General features: G+C 41.4%; 1 protein-coding gene across 1 annotated transcript in view; it reads left to right on the forward strand.

Moving 5' to 3' along the window:
* stxbp5l (syntaxin binding protein 5L) overlaps positions 1–19,782 on the forward strand; it is a 154,479-nt gene that overhangs the window by 74,773 nt on the left and 59,924 nt on the right. The window contains exons 5-7 of the mRNA XM_057335913.1: positions 3,152–3,286; positions 14,999–15,062; positions 18,105–18,188. Of these exons, the coding sequence (XP_057191896.1) occupies positions 3,152–3,286; positions 14,999–15,062; positions 18,105–18,188 (283 nt within the window). The remainder of the gene's footprint in view (positions 1–3,151; positions 3,287–14,998; positions 15,063–18,104; positions 18,189–19,782) is intronic.

Here is a 19,782-nt window from a genome sequence, read left to right on the forward strand (position 1 = left end):
CAATTTAGGTTCAGATACGTATACATTTGGACCAATATGTGCCTTTGAAGCACTCTTTAGGTGCAAAAGTGTACTTTTTGAAAGAGTACTGTACCTCCCCAGTGACAGCTTTTGACCTTTTTTCCGAAAATGTAGCTGGGAATCAATCCCCAGTATGCATGTGACAGATAGATGTCTTTAACCAAAATTCACAAAATTATGAGTATACGCATACGAGTATAAAAGGAAGATGGCGTGCCCAGTCATTCACCTTTTGGGCTGAGGAACCTGAGAGGCATTCTCGGTCGCTGCAGTGGACGGCGAAGCGTTGTGGCATGAAGGACCTCCATCAGGGAATGGAGGTTACATTCGTAACCGAGACGTTCCTTTTCTGTTGGTCTCTCTCGGGGTCCATATAAGAAACGCAGCGGAGCAACACTGACTGGCCTGGGCGAGTCAAAAGTGAGCAGTACTGCAGATGCTTGAACTTCATCCGGTGGGGGAAATAGGGAAGATGAATAGCGCACTGACTCACCTGATGAAGGGGAGAAGGCGCTTCGCAGGCGTACGCCCAGCCGGCCGCCGGTCTTACCAAATGCAAGACGCGGGTTGACATCAGCTCTACATGAAGGTAGTAGAATCTCGCAAAGGTGTTGGGCGTAGCCCAACCCGCCGCTCTGCAGATGTCTGCCAGAGAGGCACCCTGAGCCAGTGCCCACGAGGAGGCTACACCCCGGGTGGAGTGAGCTCTCACTGCCAGTGGGCAGGGGAGATCTTGGGACCGGTACGCCAGAGTGATGGTGTCCACAATCCAGTGCGCCAACCTCTGTTTGGAGACAGCTCTTCCCTTCTGCTGTCCTCCAAAACAGACAAAGAGCTGCTCAGAACTTCTGAAGCGCTGCGTGCAGTCCAAGTAGAGGCGCAGGGCGCACTGGACACAACACGGTAGGGGTTGGGTCTTCCTCCCCAGGGGGGGCGCCTGCAAGTTCACCACCTGGTCCCTGAAGGGAGTGGTGGGAACTTTGGGCACGTAGCCGGGCCGGGGTCTCAGAACCACGTGGGAGTCGGGTGCCAGACCGTGCCCTTCCCCTGAGAAAGAAGGTCCTTCATCAGGAGAATCGGCCAGGGGGGAGTCGTTGTCAGAAACGTCAGCTCTCAGAACCAAGTCTGGTTGGGCCAATAGGACGCAACTAACAGAACTTGATTCTCCTCTTCCCTGACCTTGCACAGGCGTACTATCGCTTGTCCCGCGGCCAGCTATGCGCAAAGGCGTCCATGCAGAGGGGGGCCTCGGTCAGGGAGTACCAAAGCGGGCAATGGGAGGTGTCCAGGGAGGCGAACAAGTCCACCTGTGCCTGCCCGAACTGCTCCCAAATGAGCTGGACAGCACGGGGATGGAGTGTGAGCGTGACCTGCCGAGAGAGTGCATCGGCTGTCTGGTTGAGGTTGCCCGGGATATGAGTGGCCCGCAGGGATTCCACCAGCTGCTGACTCCAGAGGAGGAGGCATCGGGTGAGTTGCGACATCTGCCGTGAGCGAATGCCACCCTGGCGATTGATGTACGGCACGGCAGCCGTGCTGTTAAAGCGGAGCAGCACGTGCTTGCCCTGAATGAGGGGAAGGAACCTCTTCAGAGCAAGCCAAGCGGCCAGCAACTCTAAGCAGTTGATATGCCACTGCAGGCGGGGGCCATGCCATTCGCCAAGTTCATTGGCCTTTTAAAAGTACAATCAGAGATGATGGTTCTCAAGTTCAAACACCATTCTGTCTCGATACAACGTCGAGAGACTGACAGAAAGGGAACTAGCAATTCTTATTGTTTTAAATTAAGTCACGTTTTGTCTATGCTCTGCTGCTGTAAGTCCTCTAAAAAGGGATCAAACTCCCTATGCACAAAATAGTGTGTGCCCTTTAGCTGTGTAAAGTAGCCTGCTAAGTACAGTTTTTGCAGATGAATGTCAACCTGGAACAAATTAATAAAGTGTCTGTCAAATGAATGATTGTAAATGTACTCTGATCCGCCTGATCGTGGGGACGGAGAGTGTAAGTGTGCAAACTGTAGTTCATATATTGTTCTCTGTGGCTGTTAAACCAAGTGTGGAATCCGGGTGCTCTTACACACAAAAAACAACTAATAGGATTTACTTAAATTTTTTGTGTTTATTTGCACAAGTTTTTGCACACAGGTTTTTGCGCAAATAACACAAAAAATTAAGTAAATTCTATGAGTTTTTTTACAGTGTATTATGCAATGGACAAAAGAGAGTATCAGCTGTTCATGTAAATGCTGCATTCACACCAAACGCAAATTTAGCGATATGCGTGAGTAAATTACATACAAATTCAAAGATGCAAATTGATGTAATCTCGCACCAGGTGATGTGAATGACGCAAATCGACCAGTAGAGCTCATTGATACCTACTGTTCGACACGTCAAAACGCGTGAAGACACTCCCCATCGCGGGATGTTTTTTGCGTCATTGCTCGAAAATATGTAACTATTCCCGCGAATAATAAAGAGCGGAATGTGATGCTTTGCATTTGGTGTGAAAACAGCATTACTCGCATACAGACTAATTCTGCATTTGGAAATCGCTTAATTCATATTTGGTTTAAAAGCATATGTTTTTAATAAAAAAATTCTTTTTTTTTCTTTGCAGCCTTTTAAAAAAATCCAAAATGTGATATTAATTCACTGTATGCACGACCTGCTGCTTATGTATTTCCACCCATATCTCAGTTTTACACAGGGTTCCAGTATAGCATTCTCCCACATCAAAACGAGGTCATAGCGTGGTCTTTTTTCGCATATTCGCATATTAATGAATTGTGCAGCCCTTTAGTGTGAAAGTTGAAGGATGTGCTAATTCTAAACTTTAAAAAAACTTTTAATTTTGAACAGTTTATAGCTTCATGTTTTGTTTAGCTTCATGTGACAGATGCATATAAGTACAGCAATCCTCATTATAGTTTTCTAATGTTTTTGCAAATATTTAATGAAAAATCCTCACTGTCATGTAGTTTACTGAAAACTGATGCATGTTTGTTAAGTAATTACTATTCTCCTGTTTCTTTATAGTGTGATTAAATACAGACTTTAATGTGAAGCTGACATACTTTGTGTAATCTCTCTTACACAAACATGATCCTCCTGTTTTCTCTCTCTTTCAGCATCACATTCTGTCATCTTCCGTTTCAAAGTAAATGGCTGTACGTGGGGACGGAGCGTGGAAATACGCACATAGTGAACATTGAATCCTTCGTCTTGTCTGGATATGTCATTATGTGGAACAAGGCTATAGAACTGTGAGTACAACTATAAAAGGGATTGACTTGATGCAGCCGACTTCACTAATAAACCTGAAACGCTAGTCAATAGGATGTCTATCTCATAATGTGTAAGTCTAATAAAGATACTACAATGTGATGATGTGATATAGAGAAAGTCTCCTGGTATATTTAATGCGGCTGCCGATCTAAATGTGTTTTATTGAGGTCTTTTCAGAGGAGCCCTATTAAAAATGTAACACAAATCTATTTCTTTCTACAATGGAACACAGACCATTTCATTTTCATGGACATTATTTGCAAAAGCAAAATTCCTTGTTTGTTCCACAGAAGAAAGTTGTACAGGTTTGAATCAACATCGGAATGAGTAACTGCTCATGTCTGGATTTTAAAGGCAAATACACTGAAGGCTTTTGTAAATAAATCACAATCTGTGCCCTTTTATTACATAGAAATAGGCATGTTTGTCTTCAAAAAGATTACCATGACTTTACTGTATTTATATATTCATGGTATGATATATGCTTACCGGGACCTGTAGCACCTTTTTAATTTGGATTACAAGCATTCATACAGATCCAAACATGTTGATTAGATCAGCGTTGCCTAAACAGATCTGTCAGAAATCCACATCACACCTGCCAGTGTTACTGTACTGTCACAGACAACTAAAATAACCCTCATCCAAACTGAGAAATAAATAAGTTATCATTTTAAATTATTTCAAACCCCAAAGAAACACTTTTATCCTGTATGCAGTTACACATTTAGACACACTGAAACGCATAAACAATCGTGGGCTCCCGCACGTCTATGGCTTCTTTCATGAATAAATGTGTAAGTCAACACCAACACCTCACTCCCGAGAGTGATAATCTGACAAGAAAATAGCTTGCAAGTGTCAATCAAGACTTCGCCTACACAAGAGCCTCTTGGCGGAATCCCTGCTGACAGACGTTAATGTTAGCGGTGAGTAACCGTGGATGCATTTCTGAAGGACGTTCAGATCCCCTGTCGCCCACTTGTGGCCCAATACAGATCCTTTACCCAAAATCCCTCACCTCCTCGAGTAGCTCGGTGGCTTGATCCTGGTGGTTCATTATTGTAAAGGGCTTTTAAAGGTTCTCATTGGTAAATGCATCATTTTGGGTCATTTATATGCCTTTTTATATACTTCTGCACAGAAGTGGTTTAGTCAGTGAACTGTACTGCTGATTATCAAATGAATATCTAAAGGGAAGGAAAGACTGTGTTTTATTGCAAAATTGCATTTTTAAGCTTGACATGCATCGGTCTGGAGTGCCTTATATTGTAGCAAATGAAATGGTTGCTATAAACATAGTAAGGCCAGACCTTTTCATAAAATTATTTTATTTAGAAAATGCTGTGTTTTTGCCTCCATGCATGCTGTAAAAAGGTGTTTTGATGGTACAGTGTGTGAGAGACCAAAATACCACTGTATGGAGTAATTACTTTTTATATGCCATGGTATTTAAAGTGGCCGTAACTCAGACAGTTTCTGCATATCTCATGTTAATCTTGAGTACGCGGAATATTACCGCACCTTTAAAATATCCGTGTTTAGCTTCATCACATTTATAAAAGACAGATACAGCTGTACGATTATTTCCGAAAACATACGACCTGCAAGGGGGGGGGGTGCAACAAAACACAGACATATGACTCAGTGTCACTTACCATCATGTCCGGCATCTTTTAGCGCTGGGACCACTCCATCTATCAGTTTAGAAACAATCTGCAAATCCAGCATAGATAACATTCCTCACCGAAATGCAGTGAACACACAAACACAGCTTAACTTCGCGAACGCAGAGCTCTTTCTCTCTTGCTCCAGCTGGTTGATGTGTACACATGCTCCTCCCGCTCTCCCTGGTTGAGGCGTGGGCGTGCTCTTTCTTCTCGCTCTGGCGGGTTGATGTGTGGGCGTGCTTTTTTTTTTGTCCAATAAGGGACTAAGATAAGTTGTTACGAAACAGATTTTCATGTTCGAAAAAAACTTTCTGAAACCTGTACGAACGCTGGGGGGAGTGTATCGAGCACAGAAATACTATGCCATATGTCCAACTCGTTTTTTGACAAGTTGACCATGTCAAGCATGAGAAGACAGCACGTTTAACATTGTAAAGAGGTCAGAATGCATGAAACACCGTTGCACCACCCCTTTAAATATGCAAGAGTATGTGAACATTACATTTTGTCTTTTGATCTAATGATGCTCAAATACAATACCACTCCATTATAAGTATAATGCATGTTGACAGCCCATAATGTAATTGCATATAGTTGAGAGACAAATTACATCTTAAAAGATTAAGATGTATCTTAACATTAATGTATCACTGCACATTAAAGGAATCCTATTATTTGTTATGTTGTGACATACAAATTACCATAACATACTGTATTGCACAGTGCCTGTCGATCCTCCTAGTTCTATTACTGCAGTCTACCAGAGTTTGGAGGAAATCTTGTGTGCCGTAGCTTTCACGAGCATGTTTATGTATTCTGTAAACCAGTCACTGTTTTTTAACAAGAAAGCAGCTTGGTAGATTTTCTCAGCAGCGTATGAGAATAGGTGCAGAGAAATGCATACGCACACTCTTGGTATTGGAGAATTCCCTTTTATAGAGGCAAAGTGCAGCTCATTTCAATAAATAAATATGAATAAATATAAACATGGCCCCCGTGTGCCAACAGCAGGCGTCCTCTGATGGAAATCAAGTGCAAGGATGGAAAGGAGAAACAAGAGATTCGTTTTTCCTCCTCTCGAGTCACACATGAATAAGTCAGAGAAAGATGAAAATACGAGAAGGGTTCGGAGAGCGAGAGATTAACTGAGATCTTGTAACCATAGAACCTCCAACAATTCCACGCTGTGATATCACTTGCCTTCAGCTCACAATATCTCCAGCAGAAGTTTGTTTTTCCACACAAACCTTTCCGAAACTACAGATGGAACAAGTTAATTGACACATGTTTTATTTTTCTAAGACATCCTCGCAATGTGCAGCCATGCTCTGTAACCCCGAGAAACATCACTGCATGTGGCCCACGCTGGAATCGATTCTGCACACAGCTTATATTAAACGTCTGTGTCTGTACTGAAGCTCTATCTCAAGGCCTAGCCAAGCATGCTTGGGAACTCTGATCTTAAACATAATCAGTCCTCCATTGATCTGGCCTGCAGCCGTATAAGCTTAACTAACGTCGTGCCTTCATCTCCAAGTAATCTGTTTTACACTTCCAACATCTTGGGAAAACCCATGGAAGAATTTCATGTTGTAGGTCATGCTGCTTGTTTTAAAATGTGGATCGATGTTCAAATTTTTATACAGGACTAATGTTTTTACATAACTTAGCTTCTAATGTTTCTCAGGCTATTTTGGGGACCTGTCAGTGTTCCTCAAGCCTATTAAGGCTTTTAATGGATTCACAGTTTTTGGAATTTCTCTGCATTCTGACGCTAATTCGGGTTTGTCAACCTTAATGAATTACATGGGGTGCGTTTATATTTGGCATTAACATGCGATCTGTATCTGGATGTTGTCCACATACACATTGAAAAGACAAGTGTAAATGCGCTTCTGATCGGAATGTCATCCGATCAGCGTGTCCTGATCCAGAGGTAGTCGAGGACGCATTGTGATCAGATCTCAGTGTAATGTAAACGCAATCCAGACAGTTTATCTACATTTACCGGTACAATTTTACAGAAAACCCCGCCCGGTATCATTATTCTCTCGTCTGTCCGAAACCTGTCAGACTGCAGAGCAGCTGACAAATGCAGCGGAAAGTTTACTCTTGCTCCCGAACGTTGCACAGTCGTACATTTTCCCACGAAATTATCATGGATGCTTTTTTACAATGTATCATTATTTGCAACCTACAGAGGATGTATGTCAAATCACACGAGATGTTTTACTTGACCACTTCAGCTGTATCATCACAGTATTTGTGACTGCCACGAACGGGGTTTACTCGCACACACATCTTTGTCGTTATGGGGACATTTTTTGGTCCCCATGAGGAAACAAGCTTATAAATCATACAGAATTAACTTTTTTGAAAATCTAAAAGAGCAGACAGTTGTGTGTGATTGTTAGGGTTAGGGGTTGGGTTAGGGGTAGTGAATATGATATACAGTTTGTACAGTATAAAAACTATTGCGTCTATGGAATGTCCCCATAAAACATGGAAACCCAACAAGTGTGTGTGCGTGTGTGTGTGTGTGTGTGTGTGTGTGTGTGCGTGCGTGTGTGTGCGTGCGTGTGCGTGTGTGTGCGGAGATAGTAAACCAGACATGCGTGCGTGTGCGTGTGTGTGTGTGTGTGTTCATGTTTGTATATCCCGGTGGGGACCTAAACCTGAATACACACCAACACATGGGGACAACAAAATTGAGGTCCTCATGGGCAAAAAAGCTAATAAATTGTACAGAACAATATTTTTTACAAATCTAAAAATGCAAAAAGTGTTTAATCTATGATCTTTAGGTTTAGGGATAGGGTTAGGGATAGGGGATAGAATATACAGTTTGTACAGTATAAAAACATTACACCTATGGACTGTCCCCACGGGGATAGTCAACCAAAGCCTGTGTGTGTCTGTGTGTGTGTGTGTGTGTGTGTGTGTGTGTGTGTGTGTGTGTGTGTGTGTGTGTGTGTGTGTGTGTGTGTGTGTGCGCGAGTGAAACCCGCCACAGCTCAAGTACAAAAGCTTGTGTAATTTACAAACGTCCTCTGCTTATACTTTCACATATAAGATCATTCATCGTTTTAACCGCGGTTTACTTCCCACCGCTGCCTCGAGTTCAACATGGCTGCGGCGGATACTTTCCAGTGTATCAAATCTGTAATATGTTCATCCTCCCCGTTATACGTGTTGTGTGAAATATCCCCGCACTGGGTCTATTTTTAAATTGCAGGCTTATTAAAATAATGGGCGGAAAACTATAGAGATCCGATCAGATATCCAGATGTGGAAGCCACTTGATGTTGACCAGTGTAAACGCTCTGTGTCCTGATTGTCTGAAGATCCGATCTGCTTGTTCGGATCACCGAGATCGCATTTAATGCCAAATATAAACGCACCCCATGAAACCATCCACAACAAAAGATGAAATCAACAAACCCTAACTCTGCAGATATGATTTTACTGGATGGATGGATGGATGGATAGATGGAAGACACATTTATACACTACCGTTCAAATGTTTAGGGCCACTTGACTTGTTTTTTCATGATCTTAAAAACTTAGATCTGAGGGCTGTTTCTGATTTTTAGGGCTATCTCTGATTCCCTTGGAAATAGTTATCTAAAGAAAATATAATTGTCACAACATAATTTCTTTAATGGCAAAAGTTTGAAATGCCTTTTTTAATGGCTCAGGATTTCTCAAAAAGATTAAAGGTTAATTAAAGATACAGTTCACCCAAAAAGGAAAATTCTGTTTTTATTTATTCACCATCAAGTTGTTCTTCAATTTGTTTCTTTGTTCTCATGAACACAGAGAAAGATATTTGGAAGTATGCTAGTAACCAAACAGTTCTTGGCCATCATTGACTACCATAGGGAAAAATGGCTTTATAAATTTCTTTGTTTGAAAGATAAAAGCAGATATTTTGAAGAATGTAGGAAATCAAACCTAATCAAATCTAAGGCACTTTTGACTGTAATTTTTTCTACTATGGTAGTCAATGGTGGAACTGTTTGATTACAAGCATTCTTCCAAATATCTTTTTGTTCATCAGAACAAAGACATTTATAAAGATTTGAAACAACTCGAGGGTGAGTAAATGATGACAGATTTTTTTTGGGGGGTGAACTGTCCTTTTAAATGCCAGGAGTAATTTTGTTGCAAATTCTTGTTAAAGGGTGGCTACATTGAAGATGCTAAAATTAAAAATATTGATGCATTTCCTATTATTCTTGTATAAAGCATATTTTTATAGAATGAGTACTTTGAACTTTTGAATGATAGTGTACAATACATACATAAATTTGCCTGACAGGCTGATTCATTTACTGCTCGATTGATTCACTGATTAGTCGATCCCCGAGAGGAGATTTGCAGCACGAGAGCATCAACAGTCAGCTGCAGGGAGCACAAAACTAAGTTGTACAACCACACACTTTCATCCCCAAAACAGAAAATCCCCTGTGGTACCCTTAAGCTTTTCAAATCACCAAATTGCAACCAACCAATTTCCTGCGGTTCACCATAATATTCAAACCTATTATCCTCAATGAGATTTCTGCCTCCATTGCCACGGCAACCATCGTAACCACCGAAAGCACTTCAGCGACTCTTATCGCATCCTTTGAAGTTGGACTCAAACAGAGAGAACGCTCACAGCCAGCCAGGCAATCGTCTTTCGCACGACGTGTTAACGATAAACGAGTGCTTTTGGATTTGATGAGCGAACAGAATGCAAACACCAGCTCCGCTCTGCACGCCGGGTCTGATCCGCAGATGCATATTCTGTTCTGCGTGCTTTTGCTGGACGCTTAGGCGATCACACAGGTAGGCAGGGACGATAAGGGTGAGGGAGAAGAGGTTTGTCTTCCTGATAAGCAGGACCCTCCTTATCTCAATTTACTTGCCTGTCATTGTTCCGTGTAAACACACACACACATTCGCATAGAGCTGGTTTTATGGTCAGCCTATGGCCCATCTTATGAACAAACAGAAACATCTCCTAGAAACGTGGAGCGGGATGGTGAGAAGGTACTGTAAATGTGTCAGACAAAAGCAAAGTTAATAGAAACAATTGGCTAATATATATATATATGCTCTGTTTGCGTATGGTATTTCCACCTCTCCCAATGATCTTGTTTCGTGGGACCCATGTATAAAACTTTGAGTGTGTCTGTAGGGTATGCACAAATTTGCACTACGTTTATTTTTATATATCCTGATCTGTGTATGGAAAATTGCATGCGCACATTTCAATGCCCATTTTGTGCATACGTAGTATTTATACATCAGGTCCCTGGTGTTTTAATGCAGTCGATACATCAGTGCGTCACTGCATGTTTATAAAGCACAAAAAAGTATCTCATAAATGGCTCAAAAATCGGAATAATTCCAGCAGAAAGCTTACAGTAAATATAGTCAATCACCTGTATTAAAACTTATTATACATTTATTTAATTTAGCAGACACTAAACATTTTTTTATCGTATCTGTCACTGGATACATCATGCTATAATTTTTTGTAAAGTCTGTAAAGTGTAACCCTATGCTTTTCCAAATGTTCAGATCAAGCCAGGGGCAGTGCTAGGGGTGGGCCCGAATGTTTTTACTAAAGCCCTAAATGTTTTTATTACCATGCCCTGTACGAATCACTTAGGGGCCGTTCACATTTCGAGTCTTTTCCACGTGCAAGTTTGTTATTTTACATAGACGCATGGCAAGCGTGCTCAAATAGAGAACGACGCAGTACACGCTCTTCTTCGAGCCATGTATTCTGACACATATGAGTGTCTCTTGGCTTAGCCCCAGATATCCACTCACCCTATAGAACTGCCCCTGGATCAAGCTATTTTTTTTAAATGTTATGTAAAAATTAGCTACTTAAACAAAAAAAAACTTTTAATGTACTTGTTGATTGACAGAAAAGTGGAGATCCCCCATTGTTATGCCAAACACATAATAATAATATTTTTTATATGTAATATATTTTACATTTATACTTTCAGACTATAAATACAATGTCGTCATGTGCATTTTCGACTACATCTGATCGGGGTCTATAAGTGATCCAATCCCATATGTTTAGATCCTATTTACACCTGTACTTTATGTCTGAGATCGAATTGGCAGAGAGTGAGATCTTAATACATGCATGTATTTGTCATAATTAATTAAGTTATATAATTTATTCTCAAGAAAAGTTAAATAACATGTTGTGTGGTCTTCTGGACATACTGTAAAAATGAACAAAGTGTATCAGCTCACAGCTCACATTCACAGTCAGTCTATTAGAGGACGATAACTGACCTCGAAGCCGAAAGAAATTTTCACTCTTTGTGATGTGAAGAGAATCAGCACTGCTGGACATTCCATCAGACTGAAATTAGATTTGAAGCCCAGCGAGACTTGTTTAGAAATGACATATCTTTCCTATATCCTTTCTGCCTCTGTCCTTCTGTAATGCAATCACTCTTTTTCATCATTTGTTGATCCAGTCAGTGGTCAAAACACTCTCCACAGGTCATCTCTCTCTCTCTCTCTCTCTCTCTCTCTCTCTTACACACACACACACACACATACACACACATTCTCTTTCTTTTTGTCTTTTAACTGAAAATGGGCTAACAGGACTGATGGCGTCTCTTTCCCTCATAGTGTTGTAGAGGCCACTATTATACCATGCCTAATATAATATTATGAAACATATTTACTTTCCTATTTCCAGATCTTTGTTATGAATTATTAATCATGAAAATCTATCAATACGGTTTTCCTGGATAATACAACAGCAGGTTTGAAATTTGTACTGACACCTGTTTGCATTAATGCAGCATCACACAAAAATTGTTGTTTAAAAATGGCTTCGTGGAAATAACCTATTCAAATTTGTAATCCGTGGTTCATAATCCACAGCTTTTTAAAGTGTCCAATGACGGGCAGTAGCAGTAGCACTATGCATATCTGCTAGCAGTTTGCATGACTGCATGACACTTGCTGTGAAATATACGTAAAACATGATGTGAAAGGACTGTTTTGGCCAAATAGAAAATGCATCCTATACCGTAGTATTGCAACAGTGTCATCAGAACACAAAGGGAAGAAAGAGGCTGTGTAAATGACTTATTTTCAAGTGTGTAAAGATATTTTGCCACTGACCGAACTGAGTGTAAAGAGTGTCACATGGTATTTACAGCTCAGGTGATTGTCCAGTAGCTTGTGAATCTGCCTTTTACCTCGTTTTGCCCACGGCAGTCACATTTCTTGCAACCTCAGCATCACTGATAGAAAAATGATGAGTTGACATAAGTAACCTCAGCATCCTTCAGGGGGTCTATACTGTAGTTGCACACCCCTCTGTTCCAGAGAGAGAGAGAGAGAGCGAGAGAGAGAGAGAGAGAGAGAGAGAGAGAGAGAGAGAGAGAGAGAGAGAGAGAGAGAGAGAGAGAGAGAGAGAGAGAGAGAGAGAGAGAGATTTGGTGGAATAGTTTTTTGTATTATATTTCTTGTACTGTGTTCGATGAAAAAATGAATATTATTGAAGCAAACCATATGAAAACCACTAAAAGTTGCCTGCAAGGCTTAGCAGAAACCGTATAATCAATATTCAGCTAAAGTGATAGTTCACCCAAAAATAAAAAAGTTTTTTTATTTTTGCCATTTCACACTTTTATGACTTTCTTTCTTCTGCAGAACACAAAAGATATTTTGAAGAATGTTGTTAACTGGCCCCCATTCACTTGCTGTGGTTTTGTGTCCATGCAATAGAAGTGAATGGGCGCCAGTGCTATTCGGTTACAAACTTTCTCCCAAATATTTCCTTTTGTGTTCTGCAGAAGAAAGAAAGTCATAAAGGTTTGAAATGACAAGAGAGTGAGTAAATGATGACAGAATTTTCATTTTTGGGTGAACTATCAATTTTTTGTAAGCTTTATGTACAAAAACTTGGCCATGCTTTTAATTACTACAGAATATAAGGTTGACTCATCTCTCTGTTTGTAAACACAGAGACAAAATGTGTTTACAGTAATGTGTTTACAGCGCCTTGGGGCATTGATACAATGCTGCAAATAAATGTTCAAAATATCTGTAGTAGTACTATGAAATTATAACCGTACCAAATAAAACATTACAAATGTTAGCATGACACTAGTGAGATGGAAACGCCAACCCAACTTTTACGTAATATCTGTGGAAGAATGCCAGAAAGGGATGTGATGTAATTAAAGCTATAGTATGTTTATATGGAACAAACTCTACCCACAGGAATTACTCCAAATACACACAATTGGGTCATTCACCTAGAAATGTAGTCCACCAAAAAGAAAATGCTACAGATCAAGCAAATACACATGTTTTCTTGAATAAATGAAGCATGTGCATCAGCAAAAATACAAACTGCACATCTCTGCTTTTAAAACTTCTGGTATCCCTAGACTTCAGTTATATAGTAAGTGCATTTTTTGTTTTGGTTGTTTTACCAACTGAGACATAAGTTTGATATAATTTTGATGATGTCTGAAGAGTTTGATTAACCAGAAAAGTTTATTTACATAGATGCATTAACATTCAAATCACAACAACATTTGAGCCACATTAAAACATTGAACTACATGCTTGTTAGTGGACACGCGCCTGAAGGGTCTTCACTCAACATTTCAATTATATCCTATACATCCCTTCACATTTATTTTCCTTTGCACTGTGATTGATCGGTTTTCTGATGCCATGGTGCCGGTGTCAATAATATACTTAGAGGCATTACTGGGTGTTTGGGCTTTTTGTTGGCTCAGTCTATTTGGAAAGTCCATTGCAATAATATTTTCACCAGCACAGACGGATGTATGTCTCTGTGTGTCGGTGTGATTTTTTTCTCTCTCCCACTGTTACTTTGCTATTTTTTTTGGTCCCTCTTGTACTTGCCATATCCTCACACAAAAGCAAAGAAGTCATTTCACTGGAGACTGCCGAAGCACATTTCCCGACCTGTCACTCTCTGCGTTTGAAATTCTGCTGAAAGAAGACCTTGAGTCGAATTCTGACAAGAAGCCTTCCAGAACTTTCTGTCATTCACAGACTGTGTGAATGACCTGGGTAACCTGTAGTCTGAAAAGTGACTGTCGGCTGAGGTGTTTTTAAAGCAAAAGCCTGTGTTTTATTTACAGACCGCACACAGTTTAACAGGCGTTGAGACACTGCACCATAACTGCGTAAATCAGGGTGTTCTGATCAGCCCAAAACACGTCTCTTTTGATGTTTATTTAGATTATTATGTATTGTACTCTTTTTACAAAACTGAGAATGCAGGATGTAACATGAATTTTGTTAAATGAGATATTTTTTATACATTTTTAATCGATCACAGCAGATCAGTATTTCATGGAATGATGACTAAATGATGGAGAGACATTATAACCGGGCACATATCCAAACATGCTTTCAGAATTTGAAAGAGATGATTCAGATGCATGCATCACAGTGGTGCAACAAGGCTTCAAACTGCTCTAAAAGATTGATAATTTTTTTATATTTAATTTGCATAATTCCTTACAGTATGTGAATTGGGTGCTGGATAGCAAAGAAAGCATTAAGAGTGTGGACACGATTCATTCTGGCCCTGTGTTTTTAATTGATTGGTATTATTTTTCATTGAGTTAAAAATAGCTAGTTTAAAACACACCCACAAACCATGTTTTGCTATTGTTAGTTGGTGGCAGTCACAACTGGGGGAGGGATTTATTGTACTTTATTGGAGTACTTTATTCGGCAAAAAATAAGGTATACGCCACTGAGCAAGAGATGATGTCATCAATGTGTTTTTGTCTACTCTGCTGGAAAAATGCTGTCATTTTAGAGGCTACAATAAAAGGAGAAAAGTCACAGAACACCAATCTTGATTTTATATAGTCTTTAAAACATATGCACACTTTTCAGGCACACGATGCATGAGAATGATGCAAATTGCTCATTCAATCATCCTGAAACCTTTTGAAGACATTTCTCTCTCTCTCTTCTCAGATCAACAAAGACACATCCAGGGCCTGTTGTTCATCTAAGTGACAGTCCAAAAGATGAGGGAAAGGTGAGGAGTTCTCTCCTTTTTCTCCTCCGTTGCATTTTTCAAGGAGTCAGGAACTCAAACAACAGAAAGCCCAGACTGAGTAAAAGAATAATTTCTGTGTGACTGCTGGAGTTCATTTCAAAAGCACTTTGCATGCGTTGGCACAGTGCTGATTAATTAACACTCATTTGGATACATGCGCACACACACATACACGTTGTGTGACCTGATGTTCACCTTGACAACTGGTGTTAACATCTAGCATCTTGTATTGAGCATGCATGCTAACATCTTTCTTGCAGACTGTGCAGGCTGAAGTGTACAGAGTTTGTATACCCTAGTGAATGTAACATTTATGTCACGCTTACAGTACAGCAGATTCAATTCAATTTTATTTATATAGCGCTTTTCACAATGTGCATTGTTCCAAAGCAGCTTTACAGGAGCAAATAAGAAAAACACAAAAAGGTAAAACACAGCACAGAGCATGGTGTTTATAGACCAAGCAAGATCATTCTAATAAATAATGTCTAATAAGTAAATAAATGCAGTCTCCCGGTGAGCAAGCCAACACTGCACTGCTGTGGCGAGGAACCCAAACTCCAATGATGAATAAATGGAGAAAAAAAAACCTCGGGAGAAACCAGGCTCAGCCGGGAGGGCCAGATCTCCTCTGACGTGTCATAGCTGCACTCACTGACCACGACCAAAAGCCACCGAGCAAACGTCCACGAAGAACAGGGAGAGCCCACCAGCCGTGACCCAGGAAGCCCCACCCGCCGAAAACGTGCAGGTCCAACCCGGTCCCATTCCGCGATCGACAACAGACAACAGAGGAACAACCATGTAAAAACAGTAATGGCATAATTTACTTTATTCCTCTGTTGTCCGACATCGACCACAAAACAAGACCAAACCAGACCAGACCCACACAGTCCCAACAAATGAAATGCCCCAAACCACAACCAACAAGCCCCCCCCACTCCCCACAAACACACACCCAGCTACCTCCAATCAAAGTCACTGAGTGCAGCAATAACTTCAAACTGCTGTCATGTGATGTAAGTTTAGCATTAAATACCAGTATTGTAAATTTAGCATTAATGTGACAAGTAGTCCATCTTTGCTCTTGTTTGGGGATGGAATTGTCTGAGCTGGGCTGATCAGATGGTTGCTTTTCTCTTAGATGGTGATGGAATTGCCTTGGATGGAGCTGGGATGGTCAGTCAGTCCGCAGGCTCTCGCAGGAGGATGGCACGGGATTTTCAGATGTAGCTGGCGTAATCTCTAGTTGGGGATGGGCATATGACAGGGGGGCAGAAAGAGAATAATTAGCGTAGCTGCTGTTCAGTAACTATGTATTAAGTGAATGCTTGGCTGAAAAGATGTGTCTTTAATCTAGATTTAAATTGGGAGAGTGTGTCTGACCCTCGAATAGTATTGGGAAGGCTATTCCAGAGTTTAGGTGTTATGTATGAGAAAGCTCTACCCCCTTTGGTGGATTTAGTTATTCTAGGTGTTATCAAAAGTCCGGAGTTTTGAGATCTTCGAGAGCGTGATGGGTTGTAGTGTGGTAGAAGCTCTGTTATGTAGGTAGGGGCTAAACCGTTTAAGGCTTTATAAGTAATTAAAAGAACTTTAAAGTCAATACGATACTTAATGGGTAACCAGTGAAGGGTTGATAACATTGGGGTTATGTGATCGTATTTTCTGGACCTGGTTAGAACTCTGGCAGCTGCATTCTAAACTAACTGTAGTTTGTTTATTGATGCTGCAGGGCAACAACTAAGCAGTGCATTACAGAAGTCAAGTCTTGAGGTCACAAATGCATGAATAAGATTCTCTGCATCAGCAACACATAAAATATTTCGCAATTTGGCAACATTTCTAAGGTGGAAGAAGGCTGTTTTTGTGACATTTGAAATGTGATTTTTAAATGACAGGTTGCTGTCTAATATAACGCCAAGGTCTTTAACTGTACTTGTTGGAGTAACAGTGCAGCCTTCAATTTGCAGGTCATAATCCGAAATATTCTGTTTACGTGTCTTTGGTCCGATAAGTAATATTTCAGTTTTATTAGAATTTAAAAGAAGGAAATTACAAGTCATCCAATGTTTTATATCTTCGATGCACTCTGCCAATTTGCATAGTTGGAAGGAATCATCTGGTCTTGATGAGATATATAGCTGAGTATAATCTGCATAACAGTGGAAGCTAATTCCATGTTTTCTAATAATGCTTCCAAGGGGCAGCATGTATATGGAGAATAGCAAGGGTCCTAAAACCGATCCCTGAGGTAATCCATAATTTACTTGCGTTAGATTTGATGATTCCCCATTTAAATGGACAAATTGATGTCTGTCTGATAAGTAAGATCTGAACCATTGTAGTGCCTGTCCCTGAATACCGGTATAATTGTGTAAGCGATCTAGAAGTATTTTATGGTCTACAGTATGGAACGCAGCACTAAGGTCAAGCAGGACTAGGAGTGAGATGTTACCTTTATCTGATGCTATAAGCAGGTCGTTTGTAATTTTAACGAGCGCAGTTTCAGTCCTATGATGCGGTCTAAAGCCTGACTGGAATTCTTCGTGTATGTCATTATTTTGTAAGAAAGAGCACAACTGAGTGGACACTACTTTTTCTAGTTTTTTAGACAGGTAAGGGAGATTTGAAATCGGCCAGGGGGTCTATACACAGTAGCCAATGTAAAAGAAAGCAATGGTTTTTTACTTTCATTTGGAACAATTATGTTCAATGCAACGCATGTTCAACATAAACAGATGCATTATGGGAATTAATATGAATAGGCTTGGGGGACCGATAAGGTTTCAGAAAAGAAAATAATATTCCGTAGTCCTATAGTTGTGTTGGTTATTTCACCATGCTAACATAAACTAAATAGAACGTTTATGTATAGTTTTTTGAACCAACCAATCAATAAATAAATAGATTATTCAGGAGAGATGATGTATGATGTATGATGAATGATGAATTCAATTCAAAAGAGAAGACAAAATGACAAACTGCTGTTTCTTTTCTGTGTCTGTGTATTTTTTTTAGTTGCTGGTAGGTTACGAGGGCGGAACAATAGTAATGTGGGACCTGAGGGCCAAAAGAGCCGACTTCAGAATATATTATGATGAGGTGAGTGTCTCAAATTGATTATAAAATGTATTCTGTTTATAAAGATATAGAAAACATAATATATACAGTATATATACATTTAAAATATAGCAGAAAAAAACCAATTAAAAATATAATAATAAGATAGTTCTGAAAAAACTTGATATGTGACCCTGGATCACAAAACCAGTCTTAAGTAGCAGGGGAACATTTTTAGTAAAAGACAAAAATACATTGTGTGGGTCAAAATTATCGATTTTTCTTTTATGTCAAAAATCATTAGGATATTAAGCAAAGATCATGTTCCATGAAGAAATTTTGTAAATTTCCTACCTTAAATATTGTAGCGAGGAAGGCGGGACGAGAGCTGTGGGGCAGGAAGGCGGGGCCGGTGGCGTGAGTGATAATGAGTATCAGCTGTACGCGCACCGGTCCCGCATGCCTCACAGGGAGCTAGGGAGCATAAGAGGACGAGCGACGGGACTGCCGACGAGAGAGGACTGGGTCCGAAAATGTTAAGTTTTATTTATGTTTGTGTGGCCGGCAGTCGACCGTGAGGTGGCTGCCGTCCTTTTACTTCCGTGTTATTGTTTGTTTATTTTTGATTCAAGTTTATTGTTTAAATGTTCGCCGCTTCCCGCCTCCTTCCTTCCCTACATTGAACTTTGTTACATTGGTGCCGAAACCCGGGAGGAAGGAGGGACATGCTGTCGAAGAGCCCTCGCCGCCGAGCGGCCTCGCGGTGCTGAGGAGTTCGGGCAGCGCGGACGAGGGCGTCCGCCAGCGGCTGCCCGAGATCGTGGTGCTGGAACGATGGGATTCGGTGGGGACGGAGAGCCCGCGGCCGTGCTCCTGGGACGAGGTGGGATGGCGGCCATGGAGGGAGCGCGTGAATGCCGGCTGCCCTCAGCCAGGAGCCATCGCCGGCCGGCGGCCATGCTCCTGGGACGAGGTGGGATGGCGGCCATGGAGGGAGCGCGGGAGTGCCGGCTGCCCTCAGCCAGAAGCCATCGCCGGCCGCCAGGAGGCGGAGGAGGATCGGGCCGTCCACCGAACGTCCAGCACCACAGCATAGCACCGCGAGGAAGAGCCTCTCGGCTGGCTGAGGATCGAGCGACGGCGTGTCGGGGAACCGGACTATTTTTTTTCCTTTCTGCTCCCGGCTCCGTTCTCTCGTCTCGTCGGTGCGTACCCCCAGGCGCTGGGGCTCTCAAGGGGGGGCCCCCCGGGGGGGAGTAAGCACAGGCGCGGTGGTACCCCCCCGGCCTGTGAGGGGCGATGGGGGTATGTAGCGAGGAAGGCGGGACGAGAGCCGTGGGGCAGGAAGGCGGGGCCCGCATGCCTCACGGGGAGCTAGGGAGCATAAGAGGACGAGCGACGGGACTGCCGACGAGAGAGGACCGGGCCCGGAAATGTTAAGTTTTATTTATGTTTGTGTGGCCGGCAGTCGACCGTGAGGTGGCTGCCGGCCTTTTACTTCCGTGTTATTGTTTGTTTATTTTTGATTAAAGTTTATTGTTTAAATGTTCGCCGGTTCCCGCCTCCTTCCTTCCCTACATTGAACTTTGTTACAAATATATAAAAACTTTATTTTTGTGAGTGGATGGCCTGCCAC

Source organism: Triplophysa rosa, linkage group LG6 (assembly GCF_024868665.1).
Source record: "Triplophysa rosa linkage group LG6, Trosa_1v2, whole genome shotgun sequence".
NCBI lineage: Eukaryota > Metazoa > Chordata > Actinopteri > Cypriniformes > Nemacheilidae > Triplophysa > Triplophysa rosa.